The sequence below is a fragment of the Marmota flaviventris genome, chromosome 15, assembly GCF_047511675.1.
Source record: "Marmota flaviventris isolate mMarFla1 chromosome 15, mMarFla1.hap1, whole genome shotgun sequence".
In the NCBI taxonomy this organism is placed as follows: domain Eukaryota; kingdom Metazoa; phylum Chordata; class Mammalia; order Rodentia; family Sciuridae; genus Marmota; species Marmota flaviventris.
The window spans coordinates 41707528-41730193 of record NC_092512.1 but is presented as its reverse complement, the minus strand read 5'-3'; the positions used below and the strand labels follow the sequence as shown (position 1 = coordinate 41730193).

At 34.8% G+C, this 22666-nt stretch overlaps 1 protein-coding gene across 3 annotated transcripts in view; it reads right to left on the bottom strand.

The window, feature by feature from the left end:
- Positions 1-455: 455 nt before the first annotated feature.
- The window catches only part of Rad54b (RAD54 homolog B), a 104041-nt gene continuing 81830 nt past the window's right edge, over positions 456-22666 (bottom strand). The window contains exons 8-16 of one of the 3 annotated variants that reach the window (XM_071602242.1): positions 21821-22028; positions 17898-18037; positions 15745-16035; positions 11747-11922; positions 6142-6403; positions 4317-4383; positions 3926-4126; positions 3793-3810; positions 2892-3062 (exon numbers count right to left, since the gene is read on the bottom strand). In XM_071602242.1, coding sequence (XP_071458343.1) covers positions 3022-3062; positions 3793-3810; positions 3926-4126; positions 4317-4383; positions 6142-6403; positions 11747-11922; positions 15745-16035; positions 17898-18037; positions 21821-22028 — 1404 coding nt within the window. In that variant the 3' untranslated portion in view covers positions 2892-3021. Of the gene's footprint in view, positions 773-2891; positions 3063-3368; positions 3811-3925; positions 4127-4316; positions 4384-6141; positions 6404-11746; positions 11923-15744; positions 16036-17897; positions 18038-21820; positions 22029-22666 lie in introns of those variants that run through there. The other 2 variants (XM_027947862.2, XM_071602241.1) reach the window with 2 other exon arrangements.

Here is a 22666-nt window from a genome sequence, read left to right as displayed (position 1 = left end):
CCTTTATTGTCTGCATATTAGGCCCCCAAAAGTCTGAGGTCCCAGACCAGGAACTAGTGCTCTGAAATGTCCCAATTTCCTTCAAATCCGGCCCCAACCTACTGACTATTCTCAAATTGCCCTCAACAACTGCACTCAATGTCTTAAGCATTTGCAATTCTAGCCTCAGATTCTTCCCCCCTTGAGCTACAGTTTTAATTTATAAAGTTCTCAATTGTGTATGTTTAATATTCTTCATGAGATTAGATTTCTCAAAGTATTTTTACCTTTTCATATTCCTTGTGAAAATGATTTAATAAAAATGCTTTAGTCAATACATAACAAAATAAACCCATTAAAATAAGTTAAAAAATTAACTCAATTTTTTTCTTATTTGTTCTTTTAATTATACATGACAGTAGAATAAATTAACTCAATTTTTATTATTGTATAAGAACTGATAAATCATATTTGTTGCAAAATGTAAGTAATTTTATTAATTTTCAAAAATTACGTTTAATTACTATGTTAAATTTTACAAAGGGAGCAAGGGAACATCATTAAGTAGTCTTTCACTGCATGGCCGTAGTGTTGATTGTTATGTTCTGAAAAAAGAATGACACATTTTCTCTTATTCCTTTAAGAAAAGGATCTGTAAGATTTATATCATCTCCAGAAAAATGTTTCCACCGCTTTAGCTGTGACATGGAAAGAGGTTTCAGGGAATTTGGTTTCTGGTGATGTGGACCAAGTTGACAATGTCTAGAGATAGCAATCTTTTCTGAAGAATCATCTGAAATAAATACCAAGGAGAAAATCCTTAGACCAAACCAATATCTTATTGTATGCAATATTTTTGTTTAATGACAATGAGTTTATGTGATTTACAACATTTAATCACCATTTTTCAAGTTAAAAGATTCAGTTCATCCTTTCCACAAATTATATATATATGTATTCATGTAAGCATTATGAGCAAAAATTATGAACAAATATAGACATCGAAGAGAAAGCGAGGAACAAGAGATGGGTAAGCGAGAAATGAAAGATGGAGAGCAGGCAGAGAAACATGAGAATTTATTTGTCAGAACTGACAAATAAAGGCCATCTCTCTATAGGACAGAGAGGCAAAACAGACTTGAGTTCTATGACTTATTCAGAGGCTAGGGAATCAGAGCTGAGCAGTCTGAATTCGGGCAGTTAAGGGTTGGATTGGTATGAGGGAGAGGTGTTTCCTTTTCAGAAATGCCCTTGGGGTGGAAAAGCAAAACTTTTTCCTTAAAATGGAGGCTGTCACTTAAGATGGCCATCCTGATGCTAAGGACCTTACAGACAGGGTCTCTGAAATCAAGAACCTATGTTCAATGGAAGAAATGTACATTAAATAAATAATTATTCAAATAATATATTACACGCTCATAATCCCTTATCTAAAAATCTATGAGGCCAGATTTGTTTCAAATTCAGAATATAATTGGAATAATGTGGTTAGCATTCCATAATCAATCTCATAGTATTCTACAAATGTCAGATGAAAAGCCTTATAAATGTGTTAGAGACTACCAATAAGCTTATATCCATTTTAGGTAAGCATTTTGCCACAAATAATTTTGTTGCAAATTTATGAAGACAAAAACCCTTTGGGTTGTTTGAACACTATAGATTTCAGAACTGAAGATAAGGAACTGTGGCACTACATTACAAAAAATACAGGGGGGTCTAAACACAATGAAAGGCTGACCTGGTCTGAAGGTTAAGTGAGGGGTTCCCTGAGAAAATGTTCTATTAAGATCTAAAAGATGACAAAGAATTAAATGGGGAAGAGACAAAAGCATTCCAGGAAAAGTACATTTAAAGGTCATGAAAGGAAAGAGATGCTGACATATTGAAGAACTGGTAGTAGCCAAAAACAATCACAAGCCTAAAGAGTAAACGCAAAGAACAATGCAAGAGGAGAAGTTCAGTATTACTGAATCAAGTAAGTATTCCAGGTGAAGCAAGTATTCAAGGGCTGAATTACGCAATACACGAATGGCAGGGACCAAATCCATTTCTTTTCCCTGCAGGGCACTCAGCACATTTCCCAGCCTCCCTTACAATTAGATACAGCCACTGAGTCTGGCCTATGGGATGTGTTAGTGAAAATTCTAGGTCTGGCCTATAAAAATCGTTATGCAAAATTTCCTACATTTCTTCTCTCACTGCTAGATAGAAGATGCAGGGGATCTCTACAGAGGACTAAGGTACAAGGGGTGGAAGGGCCCAAAGTGAAAGAAGTCTAGTTTGTTAATTCACATTACAAAAAAAAAAACAACTATCCACTGAATGTCATAACTAACCTGTTACATGAACAAATATAATTACATTGTGTTTTTTTAGTTTCCTGTTACAGCACTTAGCCTATCCTGACTAACCACTTTAAAGATTGTAGCTGGTCATGGTGGTGCACTTCTCTAATCCCAGTGGCTAGGGAGGCTGAGGCAGGAGGATTGAAAGTTCAAAGCCAGCTTCAGCAACTTAGCAAGACCCTGTCTCAAAACTAAATATATAAAAAAAGCCTGCGTATGTGGCTTAGTGGTTAAATGCCTCTGGGTTCAATCCCTGGTACTATTAACTATGGAAAATTTCTAATTAAGATAAAAGTTGGTAGGATAGAAATGAAGAATCTGTATATAATTCAATCTTCAGTGACTATCATCTAATGGCCAATTATTTTTTATTTAGATTGCCACACTTTTTCCATTTCCTCAATATTCTGAAATAAATACAAAGCATATATCATTTCACCTACAAATATTTCACTATGTAATTCTAAAAGACAGACTTCTTTTAAATTTTATCACAACTTTAAAAATCTCAACTGGTTGTAATGGTGCTGTCATTAAACTAAGTATCTGACTTAAAATTAGAAAAAGAACATTAGAGTAAATACAAGTAAAAAGGAAGATAGAAAATAATATATTAAAACAAAGAATAGGGGCTGGGGATGTGGCTCAAGCGGTAGCGCGCTCGCCTGGCATGCGTGCGGCCCAGGTTCGATCCTCAGCACCACATACAAACAAAGATGTTGTGTCCGCCAATAACTAAAAGAAATAAATATTTAAAAAAATAAAAAATAAAAAAATAAGTAAAACAAAGAATATATAATAGAATCAAATGTTGATTTTTATTACTAAAAATGGCTATAAAGAGAAAATCTGAAAACATTTATCTGAAGTTTAAAATCTATCCACTATATACATATTTTATATTATACCTAATGTTTTATTATTATAATTATAATTATGATTATATCTGATTATATTAGTTCTAATGAATATAAAATTCAGAATATACAAATTTCATATAAAATATTTTATATGCTAATATAACAAATTATTTCATGTCAGTATCACACAGTCTAATATCTCAATACAAATATATCAAGTGACTTTCAACTACTGGACATTGCTTGCTCAAATCCTACTCCTGATCTAGTTGCTTTTTGAATAGTATCTAATTCTGGAGAGCTGACATCTTCAGCTTTACTTAAGCAGCAACAGCAGTTTACCAAGTACTGTAACAACAGACCATGTTAAGAATCCCAGAAAGTCTGACCCCATTATGAATAAGTTCTACACAATATAAACAAACAGTGGGATTATTTTGTCAAGTATTTTTTTTATGAAATAGAAGAATTAAAAACATTTTTTCTAACTCTAAGGCATTATACCAGGCTTTAAAAGATTTTTCTTAAACAAGTTAATTTTTCACAATCAATTCAGAAATAAGGTGCTAAATTGAGTTCAACTGAATATCTTCTCAAATATCTACCTGGCATTGCTCTGTGACCTGAGGGGAAAAAAGAAAACCAACATATGAAAATGATAAATATTTTGAAGTTATTTAAATATTTTCAATGGCTAAAGAGAAACAAACTCACTTTACAGATTAAAATACAACTAACCTGTCTGATTTTCTCCTCTTGTACATATACAGCCAAGCAGGTCATGAGTGACACAAAGTGAACTTTCATGTAATGTGAACAAATTTTTAAGTTCCTCTACTGAAAACTGTATATGTTCAGATGTCTTAGTTACATCTACAACTGCCCCCGAAAGATTTTGCTTACTGATCTGCCTTTGATAGATCTTTTCTTCTATTGTACCTGAAGAAAAAACATTCATTAGATTTCCTTCAGATGTTTATATCTATTATTTCTGTAGAGTAAACATGCTTATTACAATACTAGTAAATACAATAATAATATATTTCTGACATTGAAACAGATTAATCAAAAAAATTATTTTAATTACTCAAAGGGTATACATTTTTTGGTCACACTGAATGGTTATTACCTGTGGTTAGGAGTCTGTAAATATGTACAGAATGCTTCTGACCATCCCTCCAAATTCTAGACATAGCCTATAAAAAATAAGTGATAATTCTGAGTACAGCAGAAACTAATGGTCCTTGCCACATAAGAAATTTGCCAGAACATATTTTTAAGATTGAAAATTCTGTATTTTACTTAAAACTCCAAAAACCAAACCCTAGGTAACCCCAAGAATAACCCATTTCATATTTTTGTCCTAGGTTACATAAAGGGAGGGCGCTAAGCATTCACTGAGGTACTGTAAAACAAATTGCAGGGTTGCCATACAATAAAAGGGTATATCTTTAAAAATAATAAGACAGTAATTTTGAACAGCAAGAATGTAAAGAATCAAGAATAGCATGAGCATGAAGGGTTCATTCCCAGTCCTAGTAGCTAAAAATTCACTCCCCCCAAAAGCCCCCAGGATATATGCAATCAACTCAGGCTCTATGTAGATCCCTGAGATTTAAGAATTAACAATGATACTATAAAGGTTTGACATTCAAACTTTGCATGTTTCAAAGAAAAGTCTGGCCTCCAATCAGCTCCTAGAGATATCATCTCTCTAAGTTATTGCAGTATCCTATATCAAAATAGTGCCTTGTTTATCTGAAGCCACATTTGACAGTTTATGTTAACAATGTGATACAGGTGAAGGCCTTGGACCATGTGGTCTAAATTTGACCTCTGGAAGGGCCAAGTCTAAGCAAATAAGGTCAGCCATGCATGTGCTTCATGCCTACAAGACTGACCCAAACAAAAATTCTGAACACCAAATTCTAAACCAGGTGAACTTTCCTGGTTGATGATACTTCATATATGTCATCGCTCATTAATGCTGAAAAGAATTAAGAGTTGTTCAAATAACTCTGCTGGGAGGGACAAATGGAAGCTTGTGCCTAGTCCCTCTTGGACTCTGCATATGCACGTTTTTCCTTCGGCGATTTTAGTGTCCTTAACATTAATACAACTAACTGAGTATAGCTGCTTTTCTCATTTCTGTGAGTCCTTCCAGTGAATCAGTAAACCTGACAGTTGTCTTGGTATTCCCTAATGCATATACTAACTTAGGTACAAATCTATACGTAGAAATCTCAAAATACATGAAAATAGACTAGATACTAAAGAAACCAAAGGTTTTCTTTCAGGAACCAGCCTACGTACCCATCAATGGATGAATGGATGAAGAAAATGAAAATCAAAGGGGTATCAGTAGAGTAGATGAAAGGGATCAAAGGGAAGGAAAGGAGAAATACTGGGGAATGAAATTGGCCAAATTATATTGTTATATTGTGTTCATGTACAAATATGTAACAAATCCTGCCATTATGTACAATTATGATGCACCAATAAAAAAATGTGGGAAAAAAAAATCCTTGCTAAAAAAAAATAATAAAACTTATTCAAAATAAGCTAATTTTATACCCTCACCATAGCCTGCACAAATTGATCACAGCAATTCATAGCATTTTATTGTTTTCCCCTCATGGTCACAAGCATCACGAAGACCCAAAAGTGCTATAAAGTGATTTAGGGCTTGTAAATATAAGGTTTGGGTTTGAATCCTGGTTCTGCCTTATAAGCTGGAGGACCTTATAAGCTTCCATTTCTTCATCTGTAAAAAACAGGATCACTAATATCCATATTTATAAGGATGTTTTAAAGATTAAAAAGTTAAATGAAAAGCACTTAGAGTATCTGACACAAAATAAGGGCTCGATGTGCAGCAGTTATTTATACTACATCATGATCATCATCATCATCATCATACCATTCAGTAATGTCTAATGAATAAATAGTCGTACCTGGATATCAGTGGCTGGATTCCAATCAATGTCATAAAGAATTAAGTGAGATCCTCCAATAAGATTAAGTCCCACACCACCAGCTTTTGAACTTAACAAAAAAATAAAATCAGAAGAGTATTTACTATTGAAGCCATCAACAATTTGTTGTCTTTGAGAGATTGGTGTTTGTCCATCAAGTCTTGTGTAAGCATATCCGTGACGTCTGCATACTTCTTGTAAAATATTCAAGGTCTGTGTATAGTTGGATACCAATACCACCCTGTATCAAAAAGAAAGATTCTTTATATACAATTAAAGACAATAACATTTTTTAGTTGAAGGAAAATACCACCATAATATTATTAGTGATATTTACAGAACATGCAATAATGACTTTATACAACTTAGTATTCCTTCACATTCAATTTTAAAGTCATTGTCTAAACTTCCAGTTTTAAGACAGTGGAATAAGGACCTTTCTCCTCGCAAGAGGAGCCAACCTCTCTTTACATTTCTCTGAAATCACCCTAGAAAGAGCAGGAAAACGAGCAAAATATACAAATGAACAAAAAAGGCACTCTTTGTTAAAACAAGTAGAAATTCATATATGAAAACAAAAAGGAAGAGTAAAGCAGCGACCTTATTAGGAGTAGAGAGAATGTGAAACTTAAGAGGCAGATTCCAATAAGAAACAAATACAAGTTCACTCACACTTTAGAATCTTGCAAAGGCACTTCAGGAGGAAGTAATCTAGACTGGAGCTGTTAAAGAACATTGGCAAAGAGAACTTAGACCGCCCCCCATGTGAACAGTTGACTTTTTTTTTCTCAAATAGAATGTGTACTTTCTGGAGAAAATAAAACAAAGAAGCTCAGACCAGAGGATTGTATAAAGCAGGATATTGTATCAAATAAAAAATGAAAGCCTGGATACTCAATGGTAAGACCTTAATCCCCTTTTTCTGCCAACTCCCGGATCAATAAATAGCCAGGTACCCCTCTCATGTCCCAGCTCAAGGATTGTTTGTCTATGGAAAAACTTGAATGATTCCAGAAAAAAAGTCCACAGATAGGAAGTCCCCAAATTGAAAAGCGTCTCATCCAGTGAATACCATGAGTTAACAATCCCTGCCTACCCACAGTGTCCAATTAACATTTTGACTGCCTCACCCCAAGGGTTACCAGCTACTGAGATGAGATTAACAAGAAAAGGAGAAACTAAAACCAATAAACAAGAAAGAAGAAATCTAACTAAAACAGCAATCAAAGAAAAAAGAAGACAATTTGAAGGAAAAAAAAAAAAACAGCATTCACCAAAAAAAAAAAAAAAAAAACAAGGCTTTGAATGTAGTATGGGGGTATAGCACTTACCCAGCAAGAACAATGCCCTGTGTTTGATTCCCAGTACTGAAGGGGGGTGGGGAGAGCTACAATTTTAAGGAACAATCAAGAATAAGAAAAATATCTTGGAAATTTAAAATTATAACCAAAATAAAGTTTTAATAGGACAGTTGAACAATAACAAAAGAGTTTGCCAGGAAATACATTAAAAAGAAAAGGTGATGACCAAGAGGAGAAAAAACATAATAAAGAATCAATTCAAAAGGTTTAATAAATGATTGCTAGAAATTCCAAAGGAAAAAAATTGTTTTATGAAAGACAGAATATTTTCCAAACTTGGGGTCTTCAGAGAAAAAAGACCTACTATAAAGTTCCTAGTTCAATGAATGAAAAAATGACTCCTATTAAAGTACATTAAAATTATAACTCAACTGGGGCTGAGGCTGTGGCTCAGTAGTAGAGCACTTGCCTAGCATGTGTGAGGCACTGGGTTCGATTCTCAGCACCACATATAAATGAATAAAATAAAGGTCCATACATCTAAAATTTTTTAAAAAAAATTATAACTCAAAGTGTAAGAAATGAAGAAAAGTTGCCAAAGCTTTCACAGCGTAAAACATGAAAAGAAATGGAAATTTAAAAAGCATCAGTTTTCTCACAACCAACTCTAAAAACTAGAAGAGATATAAAGCAACACCTTCAGAATTCTAAAGGAATACTATTTCAACCCAGAATTTTATAATCAGGCAAGTTGTTAGTCAAGTGTTAGGGTAAAATAAAGACACTTTCAAACCTGAAAGAAATTAGAAATTTACATCCCATCTTCTCTTAGGAAAATACTATAGGATGTTCTAGCAAACAAGAAACACAGAAAATAGACTGAACACAGAAGAAAAAAGAATTTATAGGTAATTGCCGCAGTCTGGCTGCAGCAAAATAACCAGGGGGCGAGTGACAAGGAACTTGTGAAGGTTGATACAGCGGGAGCCACTTTATTGTCGGACAGTAGAGGTATATATACACTTAACTGATTATACACAGCTTGTTTCAATTAACATCCAGATACATCAATAGGTCATTAAGGAATCCTCATCATCTTAATAATTACACACAGCTTAATTTAATTGACATAATCTAGACACAGCAGTCAGTCATTAAGGAATCTCTATCATCTTAATGGATCGCTGGCGTTACTTCTCAAACCACTCCTCTTGGCAAAGTGCCAGGCGCCACCTTGACTTGTCTGTGGCTCTCAACAGGTAATGAATAAAAGAAGGCCCATGATAACAACTCTGTAACAAGATTGAAATGGGTAACTAACCTAGGCCTGGATACAAAAACTAAGGACACTGTCCGAGAAAATTAGTGCCTGGGAAAGGGAGAGTTTCCCATCCCTCCCCTTTTCAAGTCAGCTGGGTTTTCAGGGAACCTAATTAGCACCATTCACTCCTACCTTTTGGATTGTGAAGGACCTTCCCTAGGATCTAACTAGTTTCCTTTGAAGTGTTAACGCCTCTGTGAAGGCTCCAGGCAAAGGCCTCCAAGAGGAGCCAATCTCCCTTTTACAAAAGCACTCTGCTTTTGTACACATGCTTCCCGCCTGAAAACTCTTACACACAATCATACATAGGTTTTTTTTCAAAGTTTGTGCAGAACCATATATTGTTTTAGAATAGAAAATTTATGGCACTAGATAGCCTATAAATGTTGTGAAAAACTGGTAAGGGGAGCTCAGAATCTGGAGTGCTGATATCCTCTGGGCCCGCCAACATAAAATAAAGTTTGGTTCTCCTAATAAATAAATAAAGTTGGGTTTCTCCCACCAGAAATAAAGTCTTGGTTTCTGCCATTTGCTGCCTCTTGCCTGATTGCCGCAACAAGATTAGAAAACAATCAAATTTTAGCAGAAGAACAGAGGATTCATTGAGTAAAGATAAAAAAGTACAAAATAACTTAAAAGACTTGAAGAGCATGGGGACACTATAACAGTTAAAAAGAACCAAGTAAATGGGAAGACAGGTAGAAAGCATTTGGGGGAGGGATTATTAAAGAAATGAAATGTAATCATTTAGGTGGAGCAATAAACAACAATGCAGTAGCAATGATGTAAGTATTAAATGTTAATTTAGCTAAAAGTTGTAGTACGGCTTGTCTTGGAAGGATGGAAGGTGAAGGGAGAACATAAGAGCACTAAATTCTCATCAACCATGAGAGAAAGTCATTAGATAAAGTAAAAAATGAATCAGGCAAATGATGTTAGCAAGATGTAGACTTGAAAAGTTCCAAACCCTCTTCTACAGAAACATTAAATAAACATCAGGAAACTTACTAAATAACTTTACAGGAGCTCTAGAAACCAGTAAAAGATCCACAGCAACTATCCAAACAACCAGTTTGGAAAAACCACATGTAAATGAGTAGGAAAGTTCCTGGTGTTTTACTTGCCCTATCCCTTCCCCTGTGCTGCAAAGCTAGGGGGATTCTTTGGAATACAGCAACCCATTTCCCAGCTTCCTTCTGTGAACTGAAACCAGCCGAGTGGCTGCAAAGTTCTAACCTACATGAATGCTGCCTGAGGGACTGGTCTCTGTAACACCTCACTTGGAATCCAGAGAACTAAAGTAACTGGGATCTCAGGTTTGGTGAAGCCACAGAAGCAGTGGGCATGGCTTGTGAAAACCAAAAGGGAACTATACGCCTCTGGGGAAAGAGATTATTGAAAACAGCTAAGGTCCCAAGAAGCAGCAGAGATGAGACTCTTAGAAAACAAAAACTTTAAAACACTGTCTTAAATAAGAGGAAAAATAGACCAAGAACTAAGGGAAAGCAGGACAGCAATATGGGAACAAAACACAAGTATCAAAGATAGAATTTTTTTAAAGTGGGAACTGAACCCAGGGACACTTTACCACTGACGCTTTACCCACCCCTTTTTATTTTGAGAAAAAGCCTCATGAAGTTACTAAGGCTGGACTCAGAATGAGAAGCAGAGATAATACCAGGCATGGAAACCTGCAACATAGAAGGGGCACAGGGTGAGAAATAGGGCAAATTACAGGTTTCACAGATAGTCTGGTATAACTGGACCCATGACTGGTTTGACTAGAAAAGGAGGCCATTGGTCTTGTCAAAGATGCTAGAGTTGAACCTGGGTGCAGTGGCACACGCCCATAATCCCAGCAGTTCGGGAGGCTGAGGTAAGAGTTCAAAGCCAGCCTCAGCAAAAGTGAGGTGCTAAGCAATTTAGGGAGATTCTGTCTCTAAATAAAATACAAAACATGGCTGGGGAGGTAGTTCAGTGGTGGAGTGCCCCTAAGTTCAATCCCTGGTAACAAGCCTCCCCCCAAAAGATGCTAGAATTTAGAAATTTCTACAAGACAAATTAAGAGTCTTTGAATGAATATTTTAAGAAAAGGAGTGACATGATCATATTAATATTTTAGAAATATAACTAAAGGCAATGTTGAGTATGCAATGGGGTTGAAAATAAAAGGGAAGTGGTTCGTAAAAGACGATCAGATCACAACCCAAATCAGGAATCAGAATAATCAAAATCTTGGTATCAGAAAGGAGATGGATTCCTGAGATCAAGAAATAAAACAAATAGGATTTAGCAACTGACAATGTTATTAGGCAAGTGAAAAAGAAAAATAAGTCTTGAATAACTTTCAAGGTTTTTACGTGCATTATGATATCATTCATCAAGCCAAGGGATAATGAGGAAAAGATCAGGCTTGAATGGCAAAATGATGAAGCTAATTTTAGACAACTATCTGAAGCTTGAAGGCCTCTAAGACACCAAGATAGATTCAGATGCCAATTAAACAGAAATAACCATGTGGAAATTAGAAGAGAGGACTGGACTAGAGATATAGACATGGAGTCAATATTATAAGAATGACAGTTCAAAGTATGGGAAATAGAGATCACCCAGGAAGTGTGTTGAGAGTAAAAAGTTTAAAGAAAAAACCCTGATGTGTATCAACATTTAAGGGACAAAAGAGGAAGAAAGGATTCTAAAGAAGATTCAAAAGTAAGTTGTGTTATATATCAGAAAACATCAATAGATTTTTTAAAAATATAAATATATTACATTTAGTTTTTCTTAAATAAAACTTACACATTTTATTTATAAATAACTTCACAAAATACCAAGAGCTGACCACATCCCTAAAAACGAATGTTCTTTTTAATGTTTTCTTATTAAGCAGGGGAGAACTAAGAAATAATGCAATCACAATTCCACGAGTGCTTATAGGCAGTTTGTTAAACTGGTCTCTTACTTTTCAGTGGGACAAAGTTGGTGGATAACTGCTAAGAGCTTTGACAGCACTTGTAGTTTTCCAGACTCCTTTTCAGTAAACAGGAGAGGGTTATAATCAGCAGGGAACACCCTCAGTAAGCCTTCACATAGGCGCCTCTCTTCATTTTCATCACAAGTTGAGCTACGTTCTTTTTCCTGTTCAAAATAATGATTGTTAATACTGGCTTGTTTGTTTTATTTTAAAAAGGAGGCAAAAATGCTAAAATTATGAGGGTGGGGAGTAAAGATCAATAGCTGCCTGAAAAATCCAAGCTCATTCTTAAGGAAATCTTTAAAGGTCAGGACTTGATCATTTTTGAAAAAAGCTAACACGCATCCATCCTACTGAGTTAATTATTGAGCAGTTCTAATGCGGTCGCCTAGTGGCTGCTACCTCCACCCTACAAGTGCAGGATTATTTCCCACATACAACTATGGGGGGTAGAGGGTGGAGAAAGAAAGGAGAGGAATAAAGGTCAAGAAGTGGTGCAAGATCTGTCCTCTCCAAAACCCTGATGTTTTCCATTATCAATACTTCTTTTTCTATTTAATTTTCTCCTTTCCCTTCCTATTCTTTTTTTCATCTAAGTTGTGGCTGCATACAACACCTACCAGGTGATATTCAAAAACCCAAAAAGCATTAATAGTCTATTTAATCTTACCAGTTTCTTAGTAGGAAGTTACAATTTTACCCAATCGACTAACAGAGGAATGTATTCTTACAATAATATTTTTTGTTTACTCTACTAATAGTTGTCTCTTCGGGAGAAGGCATTCTAGGGATTAAACGAGAGCCTCACACATATGAGGCAGGTACTCTACCACTGAATTACTCCAGCCCCTATTTTACTAATAGTCTTCAGAATAATTTTATTCCAAAGTTATATCAGCATCTATGAAATTCCTCCCCCAAACAGCCTAGCTAACATATTAATAGAGATTAAGTTATTAGTGATTATTCACTCTTTAGATTAAATTCCCCAAACGGGCAGATCTCCTCACTCCCACTGATATATTTAACAGATATATCACTGTTTTCAAAATTCTTTTCAATCTACACCCACAGCCTGGAATGCATTCTTATTTTTTGGCCAATTATCTCAATTCTATAAATACTTAAGACCCAATGCAAATTCCCCCAATTTTATTCACAGTCTTTTTCTCCCCTTCCCAGTACATTTCAGCTTTGACTTTATTTAAACAGTTACTGTTATACTTTCCTAATGTTTTCATTCCCTCTTGAATAGTATGAGAAATATCTTAAGGGCAGTGAATCCTGTAGTATAACATGCTGGGAATTAAGTACTAATATAGCAATACTTCAGTAAATTCACTGGATTAAAAATACTTGGAAGTCTAAGATATTTATATCAGTTGATACATATGAGGGGAAAGAGATGGTTGCTAGCTGCTTCATGTTAGGTCTGCTAAAATGCCTGCGACTTGGCAAGGTCATCAAAGGTCTGCAGATCCAGGGTCTAATGTTGAAAAACCTGAATATGCTTAAGCTCTACAGACTAATGATTAAAGCTAACCAAATTCAGAGACTGAATAAATTAGAATTCAATGTTTTCTGGAAAATTTACTGATCTGCAAATGAGACACACCTATTTAAAAGAATTGGTTTATCTATTCTGTCCCATTAAAGAAGATCCAAAGGGGAAAACAAATCCCTAACAGAAGGTTGTCTGATGAATATTAAATCAGACTACAAGGGAGACAGGTGATTGCAATGCACAAGTTCTTAACCAGGACCACAAAATCAGAATCACTTGTGAAAGCTTTGTAAAAATCCTCATGCCTGAGTCCTGTTTTCAGAGGTTCTGAATCAGTCCCTATGTGTTGAGGCCTGGCTAGATACAGCTTTAAAAGCTTCCCAGAACATTGCAATATATACCACTAATTAATAATCAACTAATGGATAATATCTTTATGCTATAACAGCCTGATTCATCACCTTCATCACAGAGACTGTCAATTCAGGCTTCTATCAGCTAAACAAAATGTTCCCTGACTCCAAGTAATCCAATAATCTTGATTATGCATTATAATATCATTGCTGTTATACAATTGTTACATGTGTTATTCATATTTCATGGAGAGATCCATCACTTTGACTGAAACAATCTTTCAATAGGAACACATTTGTATTTAGAAACCATTGCTTAAAGTTTACTTATACATGTGGAAGGCTCATTTTAGCCCTTTTCATATTGATGCTTATCAATATCAATATGAAGGTTTTCTGAATAAGTCTCAGACTGTACATGAGGCTACCCTATCTATTTGAAGCTCGTAGTATCCTATGCCTATTATTTGTGGCCATATGGCAGTAATGGAGAAACACACAGAGCCCCCTGCAGCTTTCTTCAAGATCATTTAAGGATATTCTAAATTAACTGGTACATTCTGGGCCATCATAAAGTCTTCCTTTTAAGGAGGAATTGTTAGCTTCTATTTTTGCTGGGCTTCATGCCCAAAGGGTTTAATTTTTTACCACTGTGTATAGAATCTGTTTCTTAAAAACGTTACTTAATAAATTGTTATAATCCTGCCTTCTGTAAAGTTACACAAAGCTGACTTGTCCTATGATAAGCTAGGTAAATATAATCTATTGTAGGACAAACTTGGAGAATTCACTCCATTTTCTAAATATATAATTAATGACTTCAAGTATAATGTAGCATTTTATCACAATTTTTTTTCTGGTGGGTTATTTTTTGATCAAATTTTGATTCTACTGTTCAACAAAAAAATAAAAGAAGAAAAATGGTTCAGGGTGAACTAGGAATAACAGGTTATTCATGGATACTGTGCAACATGTATGGCCAGGCATTCTGCTAGGTTTTTCCATAATTTCTTATCAAATTGTCACAAGAGCATTATCAACTATCATTGGCTCTGTTTTCCGGATAGGAAATCCAAGGCTCACAGGTGTAACTTGATTATGTAACTTGTTGATAGTTTAAAGAACTAATAAATAGTAAAGTAGGGACTAATACCCAATTCCAATTTCAAAACAGAAAACTCCTACCATACTCCAAACTGTCTTAAGTTTATTAAATATCCAAAAGCCCAACTTTGTAGTTATTTTTTAAAAATCATACCTGTAGAAGGTATCTAAATTTGTGAAAATGTTCACAAATTAGTGTAAAAAATAATTTAAAAATAGTGAACACAACATCATTAAAATTTTTATAGAACAAAGTTTTTGTAGAATAAATTTTTTATAGAATAAAGATGATATACATATCTCTGAGCCTCTATTTTCTCATCAAAAAACAGATGGTAATATATGCCTCTAGGCTCAGCTGCTCAGGAAACTGAGGCAGGAGGATCATTTGAACTCAGAAGTCTGATACTAGCCTAGACAACACAGTGAGACCAGGGAGGAATGGTAATAATAGTGCTTATTTCACATAGTTTTATAAAGAGTACATAAAACTAGACAAGCACTTTAAGTCTTTGGTATATGATAAGTTGTTTAATAACTGTTAGCTAATATTACTATTGTTATTAATACCAAAATTTGATTTTCTGTATCTGGAAAGCTTATGATGACTTTTACTTTTTGTGATTTTTCTGAATTTTCCAAATATTCTGCAATAATTGGGTATCAATTTTATGATGAGAAAAAAATATTTTTAATGGTAAATTTCATATTTGTTAGCAACAAACAAAAACAGCTGACTATATTAACATAAAATAGGACAGAACACCATGGCAAAGTATTAGAAGTGTTCCTTAAGGCAGTGCCTAAACTCTTCCCATCCCCACTGTAGCTCCAGGAATGTGGACGTTTCAAGGAACAAGTAGAAAGCTGGAGAAGCGCGATAGCACAGCCATCATGGAAAGTCCACAGAACTTTTCAAAAACCCATAAATGTAAGCTCAGGAATTAGCCCAACCTGCCTTCTTGGACTCACATACCATACAACCCTCATCTGATATTCCTGACACTGTTTCATATCCTACTTACCTTTATAGAGTTGAACAAAAGGCAGGGGTGATTGCACAGTTTTTTAAGAGCCCCTATACATATTAGATGAGGACTATTTTCCAACAACCCTTGAAGACAAAACCTGACAGTCTGAGAATTCAACAGCTTTCGATACAGTTCAATCTGTAGTGCACTTGGTCGGCAAAAGACAACATTCTCTATTTTAGGTGGAAGATATTTATTTATGACTTCCTGGGTTCTTCTAAGGATAAAAAGTCCAGTACGGCAAGTAAGTTCTGCTGCTCGTCTCTCTCCTAACTTCTTTTCTTCCTATGGAAAAAGAGAATATTAAAATAATATTAAAATTATCAACAAAGACCTGATACAGCAAAAAACCAAAACAAAACAAAAACAAAATCCTTTTTTTTTTCTTTTTCTTTTTTTTTGCAGTGAAGATTGAACTCACTCTACTACTGAGCCAAATATTGGCCCCCCCTTTTTTTTTTTTGAGACAGGGTCTCACCAAGAGTTTTGCCTCAAACTTGCAAGCCTCCTGCCTCAGCCTACCAAGTAGGTGGGATTATAAGCATGTACCACCACACTTTTCTGATTGCTTCTCTTGGAAGCAAATATTTTGACAAAGTATTGATCCTAAAACTAAGCTTACAAGAAATTCATAGCACAAGATACTGTTGATGCTTTACAAATCATTATACATTGCTTACTAAATAACAGTACATCTTAAGTCAACTGTATCATCAAAATATGTTAAAAATTCTCTATATAAACTTTTCAGCATACAGAACTTTACAGGAAAGTATAAAATAAATCCCATATGTATATATTTGTTCCTATGTGAATCAGAAATTTTTTCCTTGTATTTTAAAACAATGTTTAATTTTTATTACAAAAGTAATACATGCACTAAGAAAGACAGAAATTACATTCATGCAAAAATAAGAAATTTAACCAACCAGAAACAAGCACTGTTGTAAAGATTTTTATGTATATCTTCTAAGTCCTGTTTCTCTACATAAATACACAAATATAATGATTAACTTTTATTAGTAACAAAAATAGGATCTCAAACTACAAAGTTTCAGGCAAACAAAGAACCAATCTATTTGGCTCATTATCTATCTCCCAGTGTCTAGCACTTAGCCTTTGACCCACTTACAATGTTTAACATATCTGTTGGATAAATTAACTAATATGATTTTATTTTTAAATAATGGAACATGAACATTTTCCATGCTACTAAATAATCACATAAACCAGGTTGGGGGTGTAGCTCAGTGGTAGAGCACTTGCATAGCATATGCAAAGCCATGGGTTCAAACCATAGCATCACCAAAAAAAAAAAAAAAAAATTCACATAAACTATTATTTTGTATAGTTCCTGGCTCATGGAATATGTTCAATAAATATTTGTTGACAAATTACTATGTTTATGAATCTGAAACAATATTATTTTCATACATTTAACTTCTCTGAAATAGGGTGTGGTTTTTTGTTTGTTTGTTTGGGTGACTTTTTATTTTATTTATTTATTTTTATGTGGTGCTGAGGATTGAACCCAGGGCCTTGCACATGTGAGGCGAGTGCTCTACCGCTGAGCCATAACCCCAGCCCCAAGGGTGTGTTTTTTTTATAATCAATAACTTATAACAATTTCAATTGATAGACAATAAAGTTCTATCTTTTGAAATGTTTGTTTTCTTTTAGTTTCCTTTCTGTTTCCAATTTGCTACCCTTACAGGAGAATATTTTAACAAACCTTTGCTATTTCTTTATAAGTTCTTAAAAGTAGCATTACCAGATCACAAGATATATGCAACAGATATACACTATTTTTAAAATTTTTATGTTTCTAAGAGGTATCACTATGTTACCCAGGCTAGCCTTGAACTCCTGCTCTCAAATGATCTTCCTTTCTCAGCCTCTTGAGCAGCCATGGGATTACAGGTGTGCACCACTTTGCCTGTTTGTATATAGTTTTTTTTTTTTTAATATTTATTTTTTAGTTATAGGTGAACACAATCTGTTTTTTTTTTTTTTTTTTTTTTTTACTTTATGTGGTGCTGAGGATAGAACCCAGTGCCTCACACATGCTAGGCAAGCGCTGTAGTTCTGAGCCACAACCCCAGCCCTGTATACAGTTCTTTTTTTTTTTTTGTTAAAGTAAATTATACCTCAGAAGCAGAAGGTTCTCTTGACATAATGATGGGTTCTTCATATATTTTCCTATAAGATGACAAAGTACCTAATATTCCAGGATTTACAAAATCAATTAATGCAAAAAATTCTTGCAGATCATTCTGAACTGGAGTACCTAAGGCAAGATAAAAGTGATGAGAAAGTCAAGTTTGTTTTATAATCAAGGTCTTTAAAGCAATTTGTACTCTCTTTCTTAAGAGGAATAAATACAAGCAACTTCCTTAAAACTAATAAAGAGTGGTCAAATCAAGTTAAAAATATGAATAATCATATAAATTTTTATCTATGGTTTTCACAGCATAGTGGCTGAGTACAGGCTTTGGAGTCTGACTGCTTCAGTTCAAATCCTACCTGCATCATTTCTTCCCTAAGTGACCCTGAGCAAATTACTTCTACCAGTTTCTTATTACAGAGTAGCTCCTCGGGTTGTAAGGATCAAAGTAGCCAATCCATATAACACAATGGTGCCTAGATGTGGACTTCCAGTCTTAAGAACTGTAGGAAAATAAGTAACTGTTGTTTAAACAACCCAATCTATGGTATTTTGTTATGGTGACCCTCGGAAACTAATTATTACACTGTATTCAATCTGAATCCTAACCATTTTCTAGTCAATATTAACTGAACGCTTTCCATAGCACTTGGATGGATAATACCAGAAGACAAAACCAAAATTTCTTTCAGGCAAATCTAAGGATACAAAAATCAACTATGAGTAAGTACTTCCAATTTGGAAGTTAGTGTTAGTTTTCTCCTAAATTTAGAGCTCAGGGGGTTGAGTTGACAAGGACAGGAAAGCAGAAAGAATCTCAAGACTCACAAATTAAGGATTCAGAGGACAACACTACCACTCAAAAGAAACTATCTCACTAATCACCACCAGGACATTCCTTCTGAATGAAGTCCCAGAATCATTTTTTTTTTTTTTTTTTTTACTGCAAAGATTAAATTTAGTATGGAATGCTATTTAAATTGGTATTTGCTTGTAATCAAGAATATAAAACTTTCCATCTTTAACCAAAGAAAATTGTCTGATTTTCAAGTAGGGGAATATTTTACTTTCACTCCTGACCTTCAATACTTTTTAATAACCTTTATTTCCTACTCCTCTTTTTTATTTCTTTTACTCATCACTTCTAGTGCTAATCTTTTTTATTTTATAGCTACAACTATTCTTTAAATAAGCAATATTGACCCCATATTGAGCAATCAGAAGAAATCATCTGCTTTTCTCTTCCAACATAAGACAGTTAAATTCTTTTCCAGTCCTAAGGATATCAAGATCAAAGGCTAGTCAAGAAGTGTGAACTGTGGCTTTGGGAATTAAGAATGAAGAATCGACTCAGTTGCTTGAACAGTCAAAGACATGAAAATCACATAAGATTTCTGTTCCCCATTTCCTTTTCTCCTTTAAAAATAACATTTTATAAATAACCAATACCAGCCTTTCCGTTCTTTGGCTTCCATATCACTATTACTTTCAAACATTTGTTGAGCACCTATTAAATCTTGAGGATAGAAATAACTATGATATTTTACTCTGGTCTTTTTTGTTTGTTTGTTTTTCATCTTTTTCATCTTTAAGTGACAAGTGACTAAATTCAAAAAAAAAAAGATTATGTAACATTTCTCAATTTTATTTTTTATTTTTTGGTGATTAGGTTGACCTAGGGGCATTTTATCAGTGATCTACATCCCCAGCCCTTCTTTTCTTTTTATTTTGAACAAGGTCTCACCAACTTGCTAAAAAGACTCAATAAATATCTGAGGCTGGCCTCAAATTTGTCATCCTCCTGTCTCAGCCTCCTGAGTCAAAGTTATTTTTTAAAAAGTAGTTTTAAAAATTATCTCTGATAATGGTTAATACAAAATTTCTACACAAACTGGATGTCAAATGACTATGGATTACTTAAAGATGGGCTCCTTCCTTACCTCAAGTCAAAAAAAAAAAAGGAATTTTCTGTTCCCTGTTGCTTTAAGAAATACTTCTGGACTGGGGCCGTAGCTCAGTGGTAGAGCACCTGCCTCCCATGTGTGATGCCCTGGGCTCAATCCTCAGCATCGCATAAAAATAAATAAATAAGATATTGTGTCCATCTTCAACCAAAAAAAAGAAAGAAAGAAAAAAAGAAATACTTCTACCCTAAGGATTTAGAAAGAAGGAACAAGCAGTTATTCACACTCCTTCTTTCTCATTTTAACTTCCAATAAGAGCTCTGACAGGCATAAAGAATACACTAAGGGGGCTGAGGTTGTAGATCAGTGAGTGGTAGAGTGCTTGCCTAGCATGTATGAAGTCCTCAGTTCAATCTTCAGTATCACATAAAAATAAATTAATAAAATAAAGGTATTGTGTCCATCTACAACTAAAAAAAAGAAAAAGAGAAAACATTTTTAAAAAGAGCGAAAATACACTAAGGATAAAAAATACATAAAAGGTCATTGTATAGTAAAAACAATCATGGAGCGGGGACGTAGCTCAATGAAAGAGAACACCTGCCTAGCATGCTCAAGGGCCAGCCCTGGGTTCCATTCCCAGCACAACAACAACACACACACACACACACACCCTATCTTAAAATGAGTGAATATGGGAATGAAAGCCAAAAGTCTGAATAGATCTAATTAAAAAAAAAGCCAGGCATGGTGTCACACACCTGCAATCCAGAGACTTGGGAGGTTAGGGCAAAAGGACTGGAATTTCAAGGCCAGCCTCATCAACTTAGAGAGGCCCTATGCAACTTAGTAAGATCTTTGCAGCTCACTGGTAAAGCATCCATAGGTTCAATCTCCAGTACAAAAAAAAAAAAAAAATTAATAAAAAGAATAATCATGCCCTGCCCATTCCTGCAAGAAGGGCTGAAAATGGTAGGGAAATGGAGCCTACCAAAATGGAGGGTTTGTAAGTATTAGGAGTGAATATGATTCTCTTCTTTCTGCTGCTGCCAGAGGGGCAAACGAAGGATGCACAAGACCAAGGTGAGGTATGAAACAGAAGTATGTTAAAAAATTCAGACCTGACTCTAGGCTAGGCCTTAAGCTTAAAAGAACTGTGTAGAAAAGAATTCTTATATTTACACATGGTCCATCACACCTTTCCAGACCATCTGGGCCAGAAGTTTGGCCAGCAAATAAGCCATGCACACGTAGCACAGACATGAAAATATTTAATACAGTGGGCTAGGGATGGAGCTTAGGGGTAGAGCACTTGTCTAGCACATGCAAGGCCCTGAGTTTAATCCACAGGAGACCTTGATATTAAATGTTTACCACATGTCAGGTAGTCCCAAGAATTTTACACAGAATAACTTAAACATCAGAATAACTATATAGTAGATGACACCATACCCCTGTTTCACTAAGGAAACTAGGACACAAAGAAGTTAAATAACTTGCCCAAAGTTGCTCAGCTGTAAATGTCATTGCTGACTCAGAAGCTAAGCACAGGCAATCCAATCTAGCCCCATCTCCTATATTCTTTTATGTTTCTTTTTTGTAAATTACTGGTTCATAGTTTGGATTTTAGTTCTTTATTATTTTATTTTACTTTTTATTGATTATTTTATTTTATTGCAGTGCTGGGGATCAAAACCAGGGCTTCACCATGCGAGATGTGCACTCTACCACTGAGCTACTTCCCCAGCCCCCCATCTCTCCTATATTCTTTACTATGGTACCCGTTGGGTTTATTCCTCAGAAATCCTCAAAATCAGGGCTGCAGAAAAATCACAAAAGGGTTTGAAGGATCAGAATCCTACCAAGATTTAATTAACATGGGTTTATTAGTATGAATTCCATTCAACACAACCAGTTCTTTGGATGTCAAACATCAGATTATAAATCTTACATGTTCACTAGGCAAAAATTCCATCATGTCTTCCCCAAAGTGAATACTGACCAGTTAAAATTATTCTTTTCTCACAAGAGAGGCTAATGAGGGCTGTAGTTGTTTTAATGGCACTGTTCTTCAAACGATGCCCCTCATCACAGATTAGAAGATCAAATTTTACATTCTTAATTTGATCCAGGGAACGAAGTAACATTTCATAACTGATGATAAGAACAGTATAAAATGTAGATTTGATAAAGTCATCAACTTTGTGGTCCTGAGGGAAAAAGAATAACATTTAACAAACTATGAGCAGAAACTATGTGAAATCAAATTTAAAAAGAATATTTCTTACACTTGTTTATCAACTACTAGAACATGTTAACTTTTTCTGTCATGGTTGGCTCAGGTTGTGATAATAAAATACAACAGATTAGGTAGCTTAAACAATAGCCATTTGTTTCTCATAGTTCTGGGGATTAGGAAGACAGAGATCAGAGTGCCAGCATAATAGGTGAGGGCCCTCTTCCTGACTTGCAGATGGAAGCCTTCTTGCTATATCCTCAAATGGTTGAGAGGGGAAGTTCTGGTATCTCCTCTTTTTCTTACAAAGGCACTAATTTTATCTGACCTCTCCTGACCTTATGTAAGCTTAATTACCTCCCAAAGACCCCACTTCCTGAAAGGGTCCCTGGATTTATGATGACTAACTTGTAATTTTCTTATTTTACAGTGGTGCAAAAGCATACTCATACAATCCTTCTATTTCTTCTTTTCATGATTCAATAAATCACAAGATATTCAATATTTTATTGTTTATTAGATGATTTTGCCAAACAGTATGCTTAAGGTAAGATAAGCTAAGATACGATATTCAAATAGGTTGCATGTATTGAATGCATTTTTGATTCATAT